The sequence below is a fragment of the Dermacentor albipictus genome, chromosome 1, assembly GCF_038994185.2.
Source record: "Dermacentor albipictus isolate Rhodes 1998 colony chromosome 1, USDA_Dalb.pri_finalv2, whole genome shotgun sequence".
In the NCBI taxonomy this organism is placed as follows: Eukaryota; Metazoa; Arthropoda; class Arachnida; order Ixodida; family Ixodidae; genus Dermacentor; species Dermacentor albipictus.
In genome coordinates this window covers 207033110-207056182 of record NC_091821.1, presented here as the reverse complement: position 1 = coordinate 207056182, position 23073 = coordinate 207033110, and the positions used below count along the sequence as shown (strand labels likewise).

General features: G+C 43.0%; 2 protein-coding genes across 2 annotated transcripts in view; one reads left to right on the top strand and one right to left on the bottom strand.

Annotated features, from left to right (window-relative positions):
- The window catches only part of LOC135896707 (zinc finger CCHC domain-containing protein 14), a 72054-nt gene extending 59068 nt beyond the window's left edge, over window positions 1-12986 (bottom strand). Inside the window, exons 1-4 of the mRNA XM_065425198.1 lie at window positions 12364-12986; window positions 7320-7470; window positions 1338-1471; window positions 1134-1194 (exon numbers count right to left, since the gene is read on the bottom strand). Coding sequence (XP_065281270.1) covers window positions 1134-1194; window positions 1338-1471; window positions 7320-7470; window positions 12364-12837 — 820 coding nt within the window. The 5' untranslated portion in view covers window positions 12838-12986. The remainder of the gene's footprint in view (window positions 1-1133; window positions 1195-1337; window positions 1472-7319; window positions 7471-12363) is intronic.
- A 208-nt stretch (window positions 12987-13194) lies between these two features.
- Cyt-b5 (Cytochrome b5) lies at window positions 13195-19423 on the top strand. The gene is made up of 6 exons (XM_065425201.1): window positions 13195-13441; window positions 14541-14577; window positions 14680-14771; window positions 15020-15049; window positions 15132-15169; window positions 19140-19423. The coding sequence occupies exons 1-6, from the start codon at window positions 13325-13327 to the stop codon at window positions 19228-19230; spliced, it is 405 nt and encodes a 134-aa protein (XP_065281273.1). The 5' UTR covers window positions 13195-13324; the 3' UTR covers window positions 19231-19423.
- Window positions 19424-23073: the final 3650 nt, after the last annotated feature.

Below are 23073 nucleotides of genomic sequence, written 5' to 3'. Positions count from 1 at the left end.
CCACACCATGTAGCATGGCCAGACTGGAGCATACGAGCACAAGCACGCGCTCAAGCCCTGTCGTCGACAAAGCAAATGCTGTGCATACACACTACAGTTGCATGTAGCTGCGGTCTGCTACGTAGTGCAGATACTGCAGTCGCTGCAGTGTGCTATGATGAGTCCACTGGCTGAGTGCACTGCAGCTCGCTGATGACAACTGCATTTGGCTTACGTTTGGCACGTCATAGGCACTAAAATCATAATTAGTGGCGTCTATGTGAACATCTAAAATCAAATTTGAACTGCACACCACGGTAACATTCAGTAGGCAGAGCGTTGTGGGCATGCCCCGCTTCGCTGTAACCTTCACAGTGCAAGGCATTAAAGAAGGAGCGGAAGCACAGCAAAGGCGATGTTTGATTGCCAATAACTCCGCTTCTGCTAAACTCATTGAAGTACTTTTTGCGGCAAAGTATTTTTGAAATAGCCAATTTTAACTTCAAATGCATTTCTCCACTTCAATAGAAAGTTGTTCAGGGCCCCTTTAATTGATACTGCACTTTTATCATAGACAGAAAATCTATTACAGCCCTTACTGCACTTGAAAGACATGGCTCAAACTTCAGTTGGCACTAGACAGTCCAGAAGTAACCATCATCGCAAAAGGCTAAGTTGACTAGTCCTATTAACCTTGATTTTGGCTTCTAGCGTGAAGTGAAACACGGACACACAAAGGAGCAGACAGGATGAGTGCTAGAAGCCTGCTCCTTTCTATGTCCGTGTTTCACTTCGCGCTTGAAGCCAAAATCATGTTACCGTATCAACTCGCCCAACTGTCTATCCTTTTCCATTAACCTTGCTTTGGCCTCAGTCTCTCAGCAACCACAGCCTCAATTGCAAACTCTTGCTTAATAAACCTGAAAATGACGTGCTCTAGCAGTTCTCACAGCCGATGTGATAGTGAAAATGGGGCTAACTAGACGCTAAACAAAATTAGCATTATCAAGAAAACGTGAAGCCATCTGGCTTCACGATTTTTCAGCATTTTGCCTCAGAGAACCAAGGCATAACTGAAATAAACTAATATTTCTGCATGGAAAGTCAATAAATATTCAATATCTTTTGACATGGCTAGCAAGTTACACACATACCTGGTAGCTGGGGAATTGCCTTTCCACTACACGATGGATCAGAAGCACTCAGACGAGAGAGCTGGAAGATCAAAATACCATGACACAAATCAAAATTAAATGCAACCCAGTTTTCCCATTAGAGCACAATATCAACTGTAAACCAGTGATTATCATGGTTTACAATCTCATAACCGTAATGCTAGAATTATGAAGACAGCATACCTTCTGAGAAAGCCCAGAGATCTCTTGAAAGGAACGCACAACCTCTGTCTGGTGTCTGTCCGACCACTGTAGGCTCAGTTTGACCGACCTCTTACACTGAGGCTCAGGCTTCACCTCAATACTAGAGAGACGTGCTGCAAAGCAGTAGAGGCACCCACATTTACATCCGTTTTTTCTACAGCACACAAAACTTAAACATGCATAAAACACTTACAAGCACATATATTTTTTAAATATGTGCCAAATAATACAGGATTTAAGAGGCCATGACACCAAATTTTTGAGCCCAAATTATGCATTGCATGTTAAACCGTACACACCATACACAGCGCCTATAGGGGCGCCACTGAAAGCTACGTAGCGGCAGTCGTTGGAACCGCAGGCGGGCCTCGTGCCGGAGACACCTGCTTCCACTGCAGGCATGACTGAAGAGTGCACATGCGATTTGCCGCTTGTGGCCATTCTAGATAGTTACTTCTGCGGTGTCAGTGTGGGCAAGAAAATAGCACAGTACAATAGTAGACGTGTGTCTGACTTCACGGCTGTCTGGGACAACACTGACTCCTTACGCACCAAGTGTTTGCTGCAGATGAGCATCAACAAGCTTGCCTACGACGTGGAGCTCATTGCCAGTATGCTGCTTTCATTATAACGCCCCGGCTGCTAATCTCTTCATCTGATGGCCTGTGAACCAACATTCTTTATGCACACACTTGCTTCGTTTACATGCCGTGTATTTTTCTAGTAGGCCGAGGGAGCGCCATAGCGCCTGTGAATGTGAGAAGCCAGTGATGGTGAAGCTTGCAAATCGGCACAATGAGCTTGAGAAAAATGGCACGTATATGACTCAATCAAAAATTAAGGATTGATTGTTTTTATGTTTGTGCCTCACCACTGTCTGCACAGCATGGATTTCACATGTGCCATCGTTAAACAAGCAGAGCGTTCCGATGATTTCACGGGAGCACACGAGTGAGGTATGGGAAGACGCCATAGCTGAAAATTTGCCTCCCTGGTCAGTCAAGAGCATATGGCTTTTATATTTTATGTTATTTTTTAGTGTCAGCACCATTCTTACTAGTATATCACTCTTGCACCCAAATACAGAATTAAACCGCATGCTGTATCCCCTGTTGTAGTGCGCCGAGTCTGAATAGCCAATGCAGTGCTCTTTAATTATAGTTAAAAGAGTATGTTGACAGAATAATAACAGTTTGAAAGTAAGTACAAAGCGTGGCATTAAATAATCCTTGTAAACCACGTGCTACGTTGAAATCATTTTCAAAGCAGAGACAACTACAGTGAACTAACATGAACACATATTGACCCATTTCATGTAAAAGAAGAAAAAGAGAACAAGCACTCGCTAGCACCACTAGCAAGAAAAGAAAAAAGAAAACGGAGTTTCCAGAATTGACAACGCACGACACAGCTGGGGTAAAGTGAATGTGCATTAGTTGCAGACATCAGGGCTTCAAAGTTCAGGGGTTTCCCACAACCACGAAGTGATATTATGAGGCATTCAAAACGAAGTTGAATGCCCTGTCAAAAGGCTTTAATGCTCACAGATGCCAAGCTGTACACTCAACATGCAGATAGCTCAGATGAGCGTACACAGAACGTTATACGCCGCAGGTCGCATTTCAGTGCCATCGATAGGTAAAGGAGCAGCTGATTCCGTGCAACGTATGGGTGATTGCATTACACTTTTTTGAAGATGCCGTCACCTGCTTTTTAACACTGAGCCCTATGTTCAAAGCGTCTAAACACTATGTGCGCTAAGCATGAGGTAATGGGATAGAATCTCGGCCACGGCCGCCGCATTTCGACGGGGGCAAAACCAAGTGTGTGCCTGACGAGTTTTCATACGTGTTCAAGCGCCTGACTACGCAACAGTTGCTTGAAGACATCGCTGAAGGCTGACAGAAGCATTAAATTACTATCAAGAACACAAACATGACAGCACGCGCATAGGCGCTAACAGGAACAGTGCTCGCCCGAGCCCGCCTACGCTTTGCAGCCTTGGCGACCGGCGGCTATGTCGGCGCTTTACGCATGGCATATACACTCCACAGATGGCAAAATTTGTGCTAATTCAGTACGATAGAGAATTTGTATCTGAATGTACATTGCAGTAGAGTCATACAGCAGTACTGCAACACTGATGGGTGACCTGGAATGCATGAATCTCCTGCCCAAGGCTGCAATACAGGCAGACGAAAATATGCTGGCACTAGTGTTGGGCTTTCACAAATACGTCGAACAGCCGGACTGGAAATCCACTGAGGCTACGGAACAGCTTGTACAGGCAGTTTATGCACTTTGGCAGACAATTTTCACGAACAATGAGAGTCATCAAATCTACAATTAACAAGAACTTCTCAATTTTTTGCTATCACAATTATGGTATATGTTTATATTTGAAACATCAAGACAATCGTACTTGAAGACATCACCTTTGGTTTTCCTGAAGTGCTTCTGTTTCAAAATATTCATAATTAAACTTGACACTCAGCCAGCTAATTTCACATCGAGAGGTGTGGATCTCAACACAACATCAAGCCATGAAAGAAAATCAATGTGGGGAAAAGGTAAAAAGTCAGTCATTACTTAATTTCGCCGGCCAATAACAGAAGTGCAGCTGTTATCAGCTTTGTCCAGGTTGCAAACAATATGCCATACACAGTAAGCTAAACTGCAATCAGGCCTTGATGTGCAGAGATCCCTGGCCCTGAATGAAAAATTAGGTGAATCAGTCAAACTTGATGGTGAATATGTGAGAACCGAAGCGCTCCAGGAGAATCAAATCAAGTGAAGCTGTCTTCAAATACGATTGTCTTAAATTTTCAAATACACAGGCATACCACAATCACAGAAGCAAGGAAATGAAAAAGTTTTTGTTAATTATGTGTTTGATGACTCATTTGTTTCAAAGGTTGTGTCCGCCAAGGCGTACAAACTGCCTGTGCAAGCAGATTTTGTGTTGCTAGCATAATGTGTTTATTAAAATGACTGTTAGTTAACTTTGATGACCCTGTATAAATCAAATGACGAGACGGGAATGATTGACTCGCAAACATGCAGACTCGCACAAAGCAAAAATCACTACAGAAGTAAACACTAAGAAGAAGCTTTAGCTCAGCCCCTACGCCTCCACCGCCTATTCAAATAAATGCAAAATGCAGAAATGCTTTTCCGAGATAACCCCTGGACCGATTTTATTAAAATTTGCTGCATTTGAGAGGAAAAGTTAAATTTTCGTGACTGTTCACATCAGAATTTTGATCTACGGCTTGAACTTTTCTTTCTTTTTTTTTTGCAAGAATTGCTAAAAATTGGTAAGTTTGAAAAAAAATAGAAGCATGAAGTTTAGAAATGCTCTTAACTCTGCACCAAGAACAAATATCACGGTTCTGTAAATTGCATCAGTCAAAAAATTCAAAGAGGACAATTTCGAAATAATTTATATCTTACGCGAATTTGTTACACTGTTTATGAAGGTTTTGGAGAAGTCCTACTTGAGTCATGTATAATACATCGAATTTCTCCACTTTAAGTACTATTAGATATAATTTGCAGAACTGCAATATTTTTTCACTGCTAAGTTACAGAGTTGTAAACCTGATAGTTCAGTTTTCTGAAAATTTGTGATTTTGAACAATTTTTATTAAAGAATCTATGGCCTAAATAAAAAATATGCTTTCAACAGTCACTCGCTTTTAACTTTTTCTTTTAGGTGCAAGAACAGGAACATCAAATTTGGTGCAGCGTCTGCCAAAAAAAACAATGTCTCTTTCCCCATGTATATGGACAGGAGCCCCCAAGCTGAAGCTTCCTCTTAAGAGCAGGTCACTCAGCTGCGCCAGTTTCAACCCATTCTAACCTCAAAACACGCTTAATTAAAATTAAATTATGTGGTTTTATGTGCCAAAACCACTTTCTGAATATGAGGCACGTTGTAGTGGAAGACTCCGGAAATTTCGACCACCTGGGGTTCTTTAACATGCACCTAATTCTAAGTACACGGGTGTTTTCACATTTCGCCCCCATCGAAATGCGGCCGCCGTGGCCGGGATTCGATCCCGCGGCCTTGTGCTCAGCAGCCTAACACCATAGCTACTGAGCAACCACGGCGTGTTCAAAACATGCTTCTTGGACCCTTGTGCATATGTATAATGCACACAAGCTGCTGCTTCCTTCATTTGCTCAAGCAGGTGCTCATGCATGCTCAAAACAATGCACAAAGCATTATGGCAATGGCAAGGGGCCCTCAATGCAAATGTATAAATATTATGTATGCAAGACTAACCATACTGAAATTCTAATACCCAGGAGGAGTAAAAATGGCTAGTTGTGCTCCCCAACAAGAACAAAAATTCCTTTGTTCTTAAAGCAACCTAAGTGCTATCATGAACACACTATGCCAATATGAAAGGTAGCACTTAATCAGTGTTCAAAAACCGATTCCCATAAATATGCAAGTCACAATGTCACTGACTGCTCCAATGTATAGTTATGCTGAATTTTCCTAATGCAACTTTACTCCAGCACAGGAACAACAAACACTACTGGCTTTCAATGGGAAGCTGGTGTTCCTTTTTATATTGGTGCACCATGTACAGCAGCTGCAGCATCACCATAAGGCTATACAGCCTACCGTGATATAAGGTTACATTGGCTACACATATTTGGCACACACAGTTATTCTACACATCAAAGAGACTTCATAAAGACCAACAGGTCTTGCTAAGGTTTTAAAGGCAGTTTACGATTACAACTCAGGCCCTGCACAGGTGTACTCTAGCTACTCCTGTTCACCTGGATGACACTAGAGAGTTTTAGATTAGGAGGGCCCCTAGTGCTAGTGGACCCCAACACTTGCTTTCACAGGCTACAGTGCGAATGGTTGCACATATACTCCCAAAATGTAAATTGACCCAATGGAAAATTCAAACCAAATTAAGATGGAGAAAGTACAGAGTTCCTCCAAGTCATCATGAAAAGTCAGCAAAGCTTGTGGAAGTTAAATGTGTTGATAAATTCGACTCGGCTTTTATTTCTATCCTGCGGCTGTCCTGGAGGTTAAAAAGGCATGCTAAACTGTTCTCTGCTACTATGCATGCATAATTGGGAATCAAATGTATGCCAACCCTTGTAGCTACTGTATTACAGATATGAAACTAAGAAACTGCATTAGCCTCACATAGCCTCCATTACTTGTCTAAAGTGTGGGAGCCATGTTGCAGAGAAAGTGTGCCCTGACAGCACCTACCAGGTCCAACATGTAGTGCTCAAGGCTGTAAAGTCTGCATGTCAATGAAGTTTACCTTGCTCACAGTCCTTGGCTTCTGAACTTAGCAGATACACACAAATACCAGACTCCTTGCTCAGAGTAATGGTAACGGTAGTCACGTAGTTCGATAGAGGTGCCAGCAATTAAACACGATGTAGTTGGTGTTCATTGCAGGCATAAACACAAATACCCACATGAAGTATACTCTGAAGCTCATCACAAGCATGAATGAAAGCGACCAACTTCTTCATGGAGAAATTACTTACACTAGAGGTCTCTTTTCTTTTTTAACAGGTGATACCACACGTGATGCTCTCTACAGGGACAAGTTGTATGATGGGATAAACGAAAGAGAAAGGTAAAATAGGAAACTAACTCCAGTTATTGTATGCCATGCCAAATAATAAAGGTCAGATAACCAGGCACTTTTATTCTAGTAATGTCAGTATGACAATGCACAAAATATCTATAATGAAGAGCCTTCTGGGGCACTAAATGCCAGTGCAGCTTTTAACTCCAGGTATGACGCAGATAACCTAAAAGTAAACCAATGTAGTTGTGGCTTTTCCATATGGTATTAGAGCACGACTGCAGCAATATATTGCAGTAACTGGCAGCCTTTTAGCACAAAACAAACCCACAGAATGAAAGCTATGTGCAAAGTGCCAGATGTACAATGAATGCACCACCTTTCAGTGCATTGTGTGGGCGACTGCAGCCTTGCACGTAAGGTGGGGATGCCACTGCATCAGCCGTCACAGGATAGGGAGGCATGAATGGCACAGTGTAGGGCATGCAAGGGACCATGTAGCTCTCCACAGGTGCTGCCACAGCCATGCCCTGGGGAAAAAAAAAGAAACAGCAAATCTTTCAATACACTTCTACACGAACAGCAGGAAGCTTTGAACCATTGTTTGGAATCCATTGAAGCTAACTAAATAAGCAGTAAGCCTAAGAAATAATTGAAGAAAAAAAATCAATGTCAATTGATTTCCATGTAAGACGCACATGCTCTTATCAAAACATCAGAACACCAGGACAGGATGTAGAGAGAACAAGCAATACCAGTGGAAACCCTATTTTTGACAATACTTGCCTGATGTCAGACAGTCTAAATGCTTACTTCTTGCATTACAGAAGGGGAGGAGAGAGGCGATGCCAACTCTCAAATCCTGTGACCTACAGAAACCTTTTGCAAATTCAATGTATTGTATGAATAGGAACCTTAAAGACCCCGCAGAACAAGCTCCAGACAATACGGATCTTAACAAGCAAACCTTGGAAGCATGCCAATCTGTGGAGTTCCATGAATTATGTGCTAGGTCACACAGAAAAGAAACAAGGCTATGAACAAGCAGAACATGCACAACCATGCAGTTTTACTCCCGGCCTGGTTTTTTTAGAAGTCTTGGTGCAAGTGTTCATAGGTACACTTATTCACAAACCAAGCATTCCTTATGCACTGCCCAGGTGCTAGCTTTTGTTAGCGAACAACCTATACTGAGACGATGTCATTTTATTTTGCTGCAGCACAGCTAAAATTTGGAGATATTGGTATTTACTAGTGCTGAAAAAAAAAAAACTGAAATTTTAGGTGTAAGATCACAAACACGGAAGGTTGGCCAGGGCAACAGCCACAGCTGCAAGTGCATGGAAAATTTATTTCCAAAATGTAGTGGAGCTCGATGGCATGTAACCAGAGTGTCAGGGAGTGAAGATGCACACTGTTCACACTAGAGAGTTTTAGTATTGGGGACGCAAGGCGTTGGGGCCCCAGGCGCTTGGGTGCGTTTGCGTTTGCAAGCAGAAACGTGTTATAGGTTAGCGGCCCCAAACGCAAACCGCAATGAGGTCGCATGCGCTCGCAGCACCACCAACGTCTGATCGTTGCTGCGTTATCATTTTATAAAATATGAAATGAAGCATATGAAGTAAAGTACATTAAACTCTTTTTGTTAGAAGCAGTTAATAGAGAGTTTTACAGCGTCCGGTAATCGGGTAAACGCAGGCTGGGGCGTTGGGGCGGAGCCATGAACTAGAGCGGCCTGCATGGTGCTGCCACCTGGTGGCACAAAGCTCAAACAGACATAAACAGCTAATACTGCAGTAACCAAGTGTATTTAACTTTGCTGCAGGTATAAATTTTTGGCAGCAACACAATTACGCCAGTGCCGAAAATTTACACCAGCAGCGAAGTAGAATAGACTTCGTTACAGCAATATTAGCTGCTTTTGTCGATCTGAGCTTTGCGCCTCCAGGTGAATGCACCAAGCAGGACGATCCCGTTTATGGCTCTGCCCCAACACCCCAACTACGTTTATGCGAATACCAGACACGCTAAACCTCTCTAATACACATAAAAACGACGTCTGTCGACACTTGGCAAAAGATTTATTAGATTATCTACCCGCTAGCTACTCGTAAGTTCTCCTACACCGCAAGAGTCACGTGGGTAACGTGACCACTTAGGGGCAGCGATGTTTTCGCCGGCCAAACAACCCAAAGACGCAAATAGACGTAGCGGTCTGCGCATGTGCAATGCCGTCGCCCCTAGTTCTTGCGTACGCAAGCCGCTTGCGTCCCCTATACTAAAACTCTCTACTGTGAATTCAAATCTAAGGAACAAGCTGCCTAAAGACAGCATTTTATACAGCAGCAAATCAGGAGCTCTTGGGGATTCTCGAATGTGTTCTGTACATTGCGAAACTAGACCCTTTCTTTATGTCCAATGGTCACTGCTTTCATTATTGCAAGATGTTTGTTTTCAAAAGTTAATACATGTAATTTCTTCCAAAATTTATACCAATCAATTTTGTTGGTTACCTTCATGACAAGTCACCATTTCATACTGTTTGTTTTTAAACACAAACATGCATTAGAAATTTCTAAAAAAATTCTAAATGTCCCAAAATTAAAAACAAAAGGCTGTGTGTGTGTGAGAGGAAAGTGCACTGTAGAATAAATGCGCAAGAACATCATTAATTTGTCAACAAAGACAAGATGGCACTCTTTGACCACATCTGGCCTTTGTGCCAATGAACTCTGATCATCATCACCATCATCATCATCATCAAGAAAGGTAAGTGTAAAACAGCAACCAAACTGGGAAAAGAGTAAATATTTTTTTAAATCGAAATTCTACATGCAGCCAATCTTCAGCAGGCTATTTAACACATCTATAAGAATGGACTTACTGAGGGGGGGAGGGTAGGAAAAGTTGCTGGTAAATTCAAGTCTTGGAAAAAAAAAAAAGCACTCGTGCCTACAGAGCTCTTTTGTATGGCCCATGCTGCCTTACTAAGTATTTATCTGCCTCCTTCATTAGAAAAACTCAATATTGCACACATTTAGTAGTGCCTTGTCACCAGTGAGATGTAAGAGCAGCTGTCTTCATTCATATGTACAATTAATGAGAGTCCGGTGCCGTGCCACTGGTAATGCAAACTGATCAATGGCTTTTAACGTCCCAAAGTATGATAAGTGATGCCACAGGGGAAGGCTCCAACGTTTTAATTTTGAGTGCCTGCAGTTCTTTATATACATTTAAATCAAACATTTTGTATTTAGTATTTTGTTGTCAAAATCCTACAGAAAAGCAAGAGACAAGTAAAGCATGTCACTCATAAGAGGTCCATTCTGACATGATGACAAGTACTGCCATGGTACAAAATTACTGTTGAAGATGCAAACTTCTTAAGAGTGCCGAATGGTCTAAGACAAAGTTGACTACTCCCCATCCTCTATGCAACACGATACAGCGAGGCCCATAAAAATCTATCTGACATGTATGCACCCACACCAAAATGATGCAGAAAATGCCCGCATTAAATTTCGGCAGGTCCTACTAGCAGTATGCTCTTCTTCAAATGCACAATGCAATTTCGCACCTACACTTTTGCAAAAAACTGACAATTATTGTCTGCTGTTAGCAGATTGAAAATTTTAGCACAGAAAAGCACTCCCTTGTCCTCAATGAAACCTCCGAAATAAATGTTTTTGAAAATGGTCTTTTTGATAAATATTTTGCAGTATCTGAAGATATTCCCAATGAATGCACTAGCCAGACACAAATGTCTACAGTTAATTTTCATTGACCAAACAGATGTACCTAGTTAATTTTCTTGAACATATCCAATGAAGGGTTTTCCGAAAGATCTTGGGTCACATCATCGTACATGCTAGAAAACTAACTGGGTGCATCCGTTTCTCCTGAGCAAAAAAAGGATGACACACTGGTGTGTCTTGATCACAACCATGAAATCAGGCAGCCCGACATGCTTTTCAAGATTTCTGCTGCTGAAAAATAGGGACATACACTAAAATATTGCCAGAGGTACAGTTGATGTACCCATAACAAATTTTTGTGTGCATCTCCAAAATACCTTTACACAGCCGTGAATAAGAGCAAACGCACCTACCGAGTCACACAATGCTCAGAACACAAAAGTTCTTCAATGCACTTTTTTTTTCATCTTGTCTCTCAGTAACTTTAACACATGTTGCCAAATTTTTGTACTGCATTTGAGCAGGCATGGAAAAATCCCGGACCATAGTTACATTTTTGCAGCATGTTTGAGGCTATTGACGGGAAACATTTGTGAGTAGTCAATGCTGGACTCTTAGAATTTCAATTTAGAACACTGTAAATAATGTCTCTGAGTAAACAGTGTTCCGGGGGGGGGGGGGGGGAGGGCAAGGTGCATGACCAATTCAACTTGCAAGGAAGATAGCATATGCTTGTATACCACAGTTCTGCTGTTTGTATTTTCTTAGTCTCAGATGTTGAATGCATGAAAAATGCAAAACACAGGGGGGCGCAAATTGTTCAAAATACTGTAAGATTAAGTGGGCAAAAACTTCATTTTTCATGCCACTGTGCCAGGGCAAATAAAAGCCAAGAAGCACAGATAAACATTAGCGTGGTGCCAAGGGGGCGGTACCAGAATTAAGGATAATTATTTAGCCCGGCACGAAGTTTTTCACACAAGCGTAACATATAGATGGCTCAGGTCATGCGTGAGTCTCAAAAGCTGGCCATTAACTTCCGTCTGTTCCCTCCACAGCAAGTAAAACGGCATTTCCAGTGGTTCAGAAACAGGGGCCCATGATCAAATACACCCTGATCTGCCATAGGTCAGGGCCAATCATAGCTGTGCTTTTCTTCAGTTTCTATTTTTAAATTGATTCAGTTAAGCGATGCATTGACTTTCATGTACTAATTGCAGCCAGTATAATGCGCTGCAGCAGCTTGTACAACTTGCAAACAATAGCCAGAACTAGACGTTAGCCAAGTAAGCAATGACCTTTTCCACGCACGAAACAAAGCAGATATAAATAAACGGGCTCGAATACAGGCTGGGATAGCACCCATTGATGACTAACAGCTTCAGCAAACTTTACACAACATGGCATGTCCCTAAAGAACTTATTCAGTTTCATGACACCGGTTCTGGCCGAGCGAACACTACGTGTACGCACTACGTAGAGAATGCCTAATGAAACAGGAGCCCGTCTGCCACAATCTCCGCATGCCGAAAGCACCGGCATCCGCCGCCCTGCAGCATGAAGTTACCTTGCAATGACGCCTCACGGCAAATTACACTAAGAATACGAAAAAAACAAACAGAATAGAATGTTAAAAAAAAAGTGCAACGAAAGCGGCTGGCCAGAAAGTCCTCTGTCAAACTTAAACCTTCTCTGATCCGCGGAAAACCGCAAAGCGTCCGCACCCACCTGAGCTGCCCAAAGACTCTCCAGCTTTTCGCGGAACTTGACGAACTCTGAGCGCTCGTCAAAGCTGAACGACGGATGATGCGTGGCCATGGTGAACAGAAGCAGCATCTCTTCTAGCGTCTTTGTGTCATACGTCTCCTGTTTGGCGCACTTCATCTCTTCGGACAGAGCTTCGAAGATAGCATGCGAGCAACTGCGGTTGGAAAGGTGCAGCAAGGCCAACGAAGTGATCAGCTTACTTCGCGATACAGCGTCCCTAACATTGGTGCACTTGGACAGCTCGTTGAAGTTATTTGCGCGCAGTTCCGCTTCTCGGAAGTACGCGTAATCCTTGCTAGCTAAATCTTCTACGCAAGTGCCCAAAAACCGTAGTTCAAAGGGTAAGCACAAGTTGAGCAAACCACACATGGTATCTATCCTTACCGCACCATTTAACTGTTTAAACCACGAATATATTTCTTCTTTGCACACCATGGCGCATCACTGATCGGCGAGGGAATACCTCCTCAGCAAATAACCAGATAACCTCAAACCAACGAAAACCACTTGCTCGCCATTACTCATCTGTCTGACAGCAGGCCAAGAAGACTTTTTCATCCGGGGATGCGGGCAAGGCAGCGCTAGAAGCAGCAGCCAATCATAGGCCGCCCTGATTTTACCCCAAGACCCAGTTGATCACGCACATCGACAGAAAAAAATTAAAGCAGTAATACTGAAGTTAAAATGACAGCAATCGTTTTGTGAATGGAAGCTAGATGTGAAGTCGCTTGTATAAGGTGCAAGCATTTATTGTGCTATAATTATCAACTTTTACCAGAAGAGAGCGCAGCGGTCGTGACGTGTGTCGGGTGAGGCGGAGCCACTCTGACGGGCGATAGCTAGCAAGCAGTGACTAGCGTACCTTCGGCAGTATCTTTCCTGTAGCGCCGTGCGATCAGCGTTTCGTACTTTTACTGCAGCCATGGCCACGCCGACGAAAACGTACACGCTAGCCGAAATCGAAAAGCACAATGAGAAGTATTCGGCATGGTTACTAATTCACAACGCAGTGTACGACGTGACGAAATTCATGGAAGAGGTACGTGATGCCAGATTATTTCGTCCTTGAGGCGTAGAAGGAAAGTGACCGTTTCTATCCGACATCCACTTTGACTTGCATTATCGGTAATGCCCACTGTGTAGCAATATTAGTCTTGTGGACTATTTGTGTCGCTTCATAAGTCATCGCACTGTGTGCTCGATTTGTATTGCCTCGCCACTGGGTATGAAATAGCTCGCCGTACGGCCTCCAGAATGTTCTCGGCTGCATGCCGTATGCCCAGGTTCTTTGCTCTCAGCTGTCAGGTGTGTCACAGGCAACACAGGTGCACGATCGTCTGGGTTAGTCGCATGTCGTTTTCTTTTCATTATTAGCTCTTCCGACAGCGGATGCATGGCAGTCTAGCGCTCTTTAGAACAAGCAGGTATCTAATCGTAAGCATTCGCTTCCACATTAATGCACGTTTCTTTCTACCCAAGTTACATTATTCCTTCCTTCCGATTACCGGTACAAAAACCTACGTCTAATGCTCTAGCAGAACGCGGGCGCGTGTGTGTCGACCGTGAGCGGATTTTTGCCGGCGGGAAGGCTTTCGGCCGGAAGGTTTTCCTTGAGGATAACGGCAGAAAGCTCTGTACCAATATAGCTCTCAAAGACCTTGACAGAAGTGCGATGAAGAGTTACCCTGAAGCCCTGCATCAGGAAACAGGCGGTAAAGATTCGGAACTCTTAAAAAAAGACGTTTTTTCCCCCCATGGAGCGTAAGAAAACGGCGTAGCTTTTCGTCAGCGCCGTATCTTATCAGGTTACTTTACCCAAATCCAGGTTCGTGGAGTGAGAAATCGCATAGTCTTACCTGCCACTTCAAAGAAGTGCTGGATGCCGCCTTGGCTTGTTTTTAGAGGAGCCTTGCAGGTGCGGGGAAAAAAAAAAGTGGGAAGTAATTGCTTGTAGACTTGCTGTAGTTATTCGTGCACAGAACTTTGCCCCGCACTTTTATCTCGTAATGAGGGCAAGGACTCGCAAGGCCCATTGTTTGCCTCTTGGAGCATTGAGGTGGCAGGATGTGCTACACTATTGGTGTTTCAATGGGACAAAGAAAGGAAAAAATGCTGATTGCAGCATTTCATCGTTTCAGCACCCAGGCGGTGAAGAAGTTCTTCTGGAGCAGGCTGGTAAATACTTTCAATGGAGCTTTGCTTGCATGGTTTTGGTGTGGTTGCCTTTAAATAATCAAATAGATTGTAATGTTACCTGCGATTTTTTTTATTCTGCAGGAAAGCATGCAACTGAAGCATTTGAAGATGTTGGACATTCCACAGATGCCAGAGAGTTAATGAAACAGTACAAGATTGGTGATCTTTGTGAGGTACTTGTCATGTGTTCAGTAAAATTGGTTACCTGATTCATGCAAATACAGCATGAAAGCAGGACCTGAGTGAAATAGGACAGAAAGGGGCGATACTTCCCCCCCCCTCCCCCCTCTTTTTTTTCTAGTACTAGTCCCATTGCACTGTATTTTCAAGCATGAGCTATTTCCGACTAGCCCAGCCCTCCATCTTCCTTATAGTTACCTGTGTTTCTTATGTAGTTATAAACATCTATTCTTTTTTGCAGGAAGACCAGAAGAAAATTGACCAGGTTGCTGTGAGTGTGTTGACTGATACATCCAATGTGCACATTTTCTTCTTTTTAATTTGTCATATAACCTGCTTTTCTTTTTTTACAGAAGAAAACTCAGTGGGCAGCTTCCACCTCCAACGAAAGGTATGAATTCATTGAGCCAGAAATTATTTTAAAATTATTCGATAGCAATGTAAATGTATTACGAAGTCATTGTGTTAATGTGTCCGTGCATACGCATGGCCCTCTCCTTCTACAAGATGGGTTTCTTTAAAAGCAAAATCTGGATGTTTAGATATTGCACTTAATGCTTTATAAGTATACCTATGCAAGCTCTACATAATTAGCACCACTGCCAATGTTCCACAGGTTCTTCCACTACTCTTAAACATTCAATATCTTTGTGTTACTAGTACGGTATCATATTTATTTGGAGTAGAAAAGTACATTGTTGCACTTCAAATTAGTGTGTGTGTATGTGTTTGCTTGGTTCTGATTCATTGTATTTTCGTTACAGGTTTGCAGCTTGTAAGGCAAAAGCATTTCTGTATTCTTCTGTCTAAAGTTCAGTTATCTGCTTGGGAATCCTTTAAGCACTATTAATTCAGAGTTGCAGCTAACATAAAAGTGACAGTGTTCTAACAATGTTGTAGCGAATTACCTGTAGAGAAACGGGTCACAGTCGAGCACAACTAATATTCCAGTTCAAAGCAACATGTATTACATTGCTAAGTACTTCTAGTAGCGAGATACCCGCCGTGGTTGCTCAGTGGCTATGGTGTTAGGCTGCTGAGCACGAGGTCGCGGGATCGAATCCCGGCCACGGCGGCCGCATTTCGATGGGGGCGAAATGCGAAAACACCCGTGTGCTTAGATTTAGGTGCACGTTAAAGAACCCCAGGTGGTCAAAATTTCCGGAGTCCTCCACTACGGCATGCCTCATAATCAGAAAGTGGTTTTGGCACGTAAAACCCCAAATATTATATTATTATAGTAGCGAGACGCCCACTACTTTACATGTAAAGTACTCAAGTGAGTTTTATATGTGCTTATCATAACATAAGGTTCCTGCCATCCAAATTGTCTGTTCCAGCAGATGTGTGATTTCCTGTGCAGTAAACAGGAAGTGAGACAAGTTCGCTTGAATTGTGACCCTTGTAAAGACTGAGATGTTGAGTTTTACCGTAAAAACCGGACTATAGGTCGGACCGGAATATAGGTCGATCCCCCAACTAGCGAATTCTAAAAATGAAAAAAAAATCTTTTTCGATGGCACAAGTGCCGAAAGACACCCTTGCCTTGAATCAAATGTGACTCGTGCACAATAGTGACTGTATTTATTTAAATGCTGCTCGCATGTGCACCAGGCCAATTTTTAACAGTATCGCGCGACCATCGACCCGCGTGTTCGTCGGCACCTTATAAACGGCGCTGAGCGGCGAAACAAACAAGATACGCGCATGTGTACACATGCGCTTACTTTTGCTATTTCGCCACTCCGTGCCGTGATGATAAGGTGCTGACAAACACGCGGGTCGCGCGATACTGTTAAAAATTGGCCGGGTGTACAGTACGCAGAAGGGCACGAAGTGCGGAAGCGCTACTCCGAATCAGAGCAACGCCTTTGATCAGAGTGGTCCGAACTAGTGTCGGATGACGAGTGCTTCTCGCTGCCCAGTCCAGAGGCGCGTGCGCGATCTTTACTGCTTTTAAACGGATGCATTCGGCTGTCACAGGCAGCGATCTTACACGTAGCTCCCGGACGAACTCCGCAACCTTGTCTTCCAGTTGTGCGGTCCGCTGCAGTCCGCCCACGAAATGGCGTTTTCTATTGGTTTGCTGCTTCCGTCTCCGCCAGTACCGAATGCTATTTTCGGATACTCCAAATACGCGCTGTGCCGCCACGTTGCCGTGGGCTTCCGCACACTCAATCGCCTTTTTCTTGAAGGCGACGGTGACTTGTCCGCTAATTTTGAGACAAAATGTGAAAAAGCAGTCTTTAACCAGTATAACCTTGTGACAATGTAGACTCAAATTGGCAGTGCTACAATTGCTACAATGTCGCCACGACGTATCTAGTAGCAATGGCCACGACGCGCTGCTGCTGATGGCGATAACCACGGAGGAAGGAAACTCGGAAAAGGCCCTGACGTCACTCTTTATGAAGCAAAAGTGAAGCCGGAAGTTCGCGTTGCTCATGGCGTTGCTCCGCCTATCGGGCCAGCTCTCCTCTCTTGTTTACAGTTCTCGCGAAACCACGCCGTGCTGCGCGCAACCAAGCTGCTCGGACCCGCGCGCTCCGCAGCAATACTAAGCAATCGTTAGCACGTTAGCATGATTCCGCCAAAGGGGGCAAAATTTCCCTCGAATATTCCTTCGTCCGTTGCCATTGCCGTGGCATGGTACATTGCGTACAGCGTTGCATGCGCATTCATTTCACGAACTTTAGTTTCTCCTGTCCCACCTGGCCACAGCAACATCCGGTAGAGCACGGTCCAGATAACGCAGCGCAACAAAACACGGAAACCAACGCAAACCTGCCCGCAAGGCGCCTTTGCCACGGTACGAAACCTACGGAGCAATACGTGTGAGCGCACAGAACAATAACAAAGCCGCCATTGTGGCCCGAAAGGCGGGGCCACTACAGCAAAGAAATAAAAAAACAGCAAAACAAAGGAGACCCTACTACGTCATTTCCTCCACACTTCTCTCCTAGTGTGTGGAGGGGGTAGGGCCTCTCCTCAGTTTCCTTCCTCCATGGCGATAACCATAGAGTTTGAAACTCTATGGCGATAACTATTCTAGTACACTGTAGCGATAACGAAGGCGCTTCTTTACTTCATCCGCCCATTGTTGCAAGACTTCCGCAGTTTTTCCACCAATGTCCAGTTTAAAGACGAGGGTCAACTTTTCGCAATGGTTTTTTTAAAAAAAGTCTGACCTATATTCCGGTTTTTACGGTATTTTCTGCTTAGTGCGCCTCCAAATAGAATATTTTAAGTTAGTCATATTTTGAATATAACCTTTAAGATCAATTAGTACAAGTTATGAACTGATTTCTTGTCACTTAAATGGCAGTGTCATTTATCTGTCGCAAAGTAAATTGGCTAACATTTGCAAAAACCACCAAAGGAAAAGTAACATTTAAACATATTTCTGCTGTGTCACACGCAAGTGTTTTTGAACACTTAACCTCCTCAGATCCTTTGTCAGTTCTAGTGCACATCGGCTTTTATCTTTTGCAGAGAGTGTTGTAGTCAGTGGTCCATATCTTTTAAAATTTGATGTTTTTGCCCAGAGTGATGGTGAAAATCTACATTAATTTGTGCAACACCATTGTATCATCACTATGAAAAACATGTGAAGTACATTTCTTATGTCACAGCATGACATCACAATCCAAGGTATATTACTTGATTAATTCTTCGGATACAGTGGCATTTTTTGTGTATTTACTGCATGATGTCATGTTAACCTAGTGAATAGGAGCAGCCATCGTCGGCATACAGCTACAAAGACTCCAACTGAAATGAAATCAATAAAAATCAGTGCAGAACGAACACAAGCATTAACCTGACAAAGTTGAGGTGACTGCTTGTGAGCCCGAAATCCGATCATTGGGTTTGTGTCAATGCTAGTGGGTCAAGCCAATGGAACGTCTGGGTGTGTTGACTCGCTCAACCGCCTTGGTGAAATGCAACAAGTGTAGTTGGTTCGGCCTGACTTCTGCCTCAAACTGTTCCTTTTGAGGTGTAAATGAGACTATAATGGTATGCTGTCATTATTTTGCAATAGGGCACCACATCTAACTCTGGCATTTAAACAAACAACAGGTTTTTGAGGTCAAGCAGGTCAGTAATAGGAACTGACTTATGAAAGTAATTCACCAGTGGTTGCCTTTTAATGAGATGAGAGCTCCTTTTGGTTGCATGCCTGAATGATTCGTAGGCCTTAATTTTTGTGGGTGGGTAGTAGTGAGGGTTACTCGTATTATTTCTAAATTTTTTTTTCTTTCTGTATTTGCCAAAGTTGAGCGATGATTTGGACGGAGCATTCTGCACAGCGTGTGCAAGGCATGCAGCTATTGCGATTGTTTGGATGCACTCCTTTGCAGCTCCTGGATGAGCTGGCTGATCCCCGTAGGTGTGGCGGCTGCTGCTTCTATTTTGTACCGGCTGTTCTTGTCCTACGGTGCTCACCAGTGAAGCCTCCATGTGGCTGTGAGGGTGACTTGCAACAGACCAGGTGGCAAGGAGGCAACGAAAAGCTTATTGTCAGCGGCATTTGCTTTCTTCACTATTGGGGCCAGCATATAATCGAGACATCATGTTAACTTTTTTTGGTACTGTACAATTTATTGTTGTAAGCCTTGGTGAAATATATACACCTTTGCAAGCATTTGTTTTTTGCTCAGTCACTTTTGACAACTTGTGAAAAGCCACCTTTTTAGTGATCTTGCATTAAGAAACTACTGCCCTGGTCCAGCTAACTCCAGCCTCCAGAAAGGGAAGCACTAGACTTATGTGAAATGCTCATTGCCAAGAAAATGTGAGCCCACACTAATAACAAGTACCTACTTGCCTTGAAGCTATACAATGTGGGAAAGCTGCTGCTTTTGTTTGCAATAGAAGAAAATCGTTAATGTAATGCGGTGTGACTGTTGCACAGTAGCCATGTCGCTAGTTATGCACTTTCCAGCTTGGTAAGCTAGGCCTGTGCTCAGTATTCTCAATCGCTTATGACTTTATAACTGGTAAAAATTGGTTTGCTTCTGCAGATTTAGCCCCTTCTTTATAAGCATAGTTTTATGGTGTTGCTTTAGCAATTAAACAATTGAGGTTGGCAGTGATGGTATAAGCAGCTAAGCAGCAGCGTTATCTGAAGCGCCTAACGACTGTCAAGCCTTTACAACAAGCATCTCAACCGTGCACACTGGCATTGCAGCAATTGTGTTCACCTTGTAAAGCCCTTTCCAGGTGTCAAAGCTGTTTCTGCTATGTTGTCTCAGACTTGAAGACACCATTGTGACATGGACCAGGGGCCTCTAACGCCAAGTGCCTGGTGTTTGGGGCCCCTTGTCTACAAGCACAGTACTTTTCATGTGCTGTTGTGGTACATACAACGCCTGTCCCTAAAGTTAGTGCAGTGAGTAAGCAGAAAAGTGGGAGAAGACGTAGTAGTGCTGCGACTCAAGAGGACCTTGTTGACCTCTATTACAAGCAGGACTGCTGTAGGAGAAGACAATTTTATGTGTGCACTTTTTGTGCAACCCATTTTCAAAATGAGGATTGATGAACAGACTGAATAAAAGATCAATACCAAATTTCTTGTGAAATTGGTGCAGGAAGAATGTTGCAAAAGGCCTATGGAAACAATGTCCTAAAGGAAAGAACTGTATTCAAGTGGGTGCAACGTTTTTGAAAAGATAGGTCCCAAGAAAGATGCAAGATCGGGACACCTTGTCCATAGATGAAAAACTTTGGAAATGTGCATTCTTTGTTCTTGTGACCACCATATGACTGTCCAAGTAATATCGGACGCTCTCTGTTTAAGAAAGCAGTAGGTTCACCAGATTTTGACTGAAAATTTGGAAATAAGCTTTTTGCCAAGATGTTGCCAAAACAGCAGACTCCTGAGCAAAAATTGGAACGAAAGAAATGTTGCACTGATGGGAAAACAAGATGACAGCGATGAATTCTTGCAAAGGGTCGTAAATCCAAGTTCGTCATTGGTGACGAAACTTGTATTTACATATACATTGAGCTGAAGTTGCAGAGCAAGGAGTGAGAAAAAGTCAAAAGAAAGAAAAATTGTGTGGACAAACGAAGCAAAAGTGTGTGATGTTGATCATGTTTCTTAACTACCATGGAATTATTCATCATAAATTTGTACCTGAAGGTGAAACTGTTGATGCAGCTTTCAAAGTGGAGATCCTGAGGCGTTTTGAAGGATTATGTGCATTGAGTGCAACTAAACTTTTTCGAAAGAGGCGTGCAGGATTCTTTACCACGAAAATGTCTGCGCATTCTGTGTTGATAGTGCATGAGTTTTTAGTGCACAATTCCATCACTGTGCTGGAACACCTTCCCTACTCGCTGGATTTTGCCCCCTGTGACTATTTTTTGTTCTCCAAACGCAAAATGGTCATCTGGTGGCAGCATTTTGGGTATGTGATGACAATTTCAGAGGAAATAACATAGCTGCTGAAGCACTTAACAGATGAGGACACTCAAGGGCGCTTCCAGCTATGGAAGAAGAGGTTGAACCAGTGTATTATCTCTCATGGGGAGTATTTTGATCTATTTTGTGAAATAAATTTTTTGTAACATAGTACTGCACGAACTTTTTGGATACCATACTTCATTTCGTTAAGTAGAAATTCAGTGATGTATTTGAACCACAGTGTCTACATTTGCTGCCTGTTGCTGGAACACTGCAGTTCACACTCCAACTTATCACTGTGCTTTGCAATTACCTTCAGAGTAACAACATATGGCGGATGGTGTAGGATTGAGGAGCAGTTGCTTGAAAGTGCATGGTGAAGTTGTACACTGTATTAGGGGAAACGCTATATTTTCATGACAACGAACAGCTGTTCAGAGCTATACTGAGATAGCACTCTGCTCAAGAAATTACTCCCAACTGAAATGCACCCAACAGGGGAAAAAAAAAAAAAAACAGCATGTGAAAACTCTCAAAAGTATTATTGCTAGAATATTACAGAATTGCATAATCTGATTCTAAGTACGCCAAAAGTATGAGACTTTACATATGAACTGGTATTTGTGTGTGAGCACAAACAGGGTGGGTGGCGCACTAGTATTAAAATTTTAAAAATCGTGAGCCATTCCACTCTGTGAAAGTGGTTGACCAGCGAAGCTGTTTAGCAAACGACATGGAGGTGACACAATTTTGAACAAAGGTGCGAACTCATTTACTGTCTAGATGGGTGGTCATCGTGCCGAAAAGTACGCACACTCATTTATTGTCTTGATTGGTGGTCATTATTTCACTCGCAACTGCAATCACATTCTTTGATAATGTCAAACTGATGCATGTACCCAGCTGGGTGGTAGGTGGGACCGGATCAATGTGGCATCACAACGGATATGACTGCAACAAAGAATGCATAAACCGCTCCCTTTTCAGCACCAACACATCCACATTGAAATCGCCGGCAACAACAGGGGTAGTGCCATTGTAGCTAATTCACGCAAAGTGAGTAGCTATGAACCTTGCGAGACTAGGAGCCATTGCATTTTTTGTTTGCTTACGGGGGTATGAGCCATTGATGATGATAGTTTTCGTTTTTCGGAGAACAAAAATGCATGAACCCTAGCCACATACAGCTTTGCTGTAAGAAAATGTACATTTTGTCATTTCATTGCCAGATTTTGTTATAAGCTACAGCTTGGAAATCGAGGAAGACAATCCTGTGAATTTTGACTGCTGGCTGGCCAAAAATGCTTTATGCTGCCTAAGTAGCACAGAAGTTCTAAATTTAAGACGTCGCTTTTATCAAAGATGCCTTTTTAATACTACAAGGGGTGCAATGGGTCTTCAGCTTTGTTAACCCTCTCTGAAATTTAATCAATTTTGAGTAGACATTACCACTGTTAGCCATGTGTAGATAAATAGTTATAGTCATGTAGCTTTGGTACAAGTCTTGTTGATACTTGATTGAAGCAACCTAGGCTAAGCTACAGGGCAGGTAATTATCTATTCTTATTAACATAGCACCTAAACGAACGGCACATGTAGCTGGTGGTTAGAGGATACGACACAATTCCCAAGCCATGGTCTTAGAAATTTTAAGGGCGCCACCTAATCTGAGGTCATGCCAAGCAGCTGTAATGGTTCTCAGCATGCTGGGTTGTATAATGGTATCGAGCAAGCGGTAATGGCAGCATTTTTTTCCAGTTTCAGTATCAGAAACATCTATTTTGGAGAGCTTTTACCAATGCATTCACTCTCATTTCAAGCATAAAAAGTCTGAGACCAGGTCCAAAATTTCATTGCAGTTGGCCTTTAAGCAAAGAGTGCTCAAG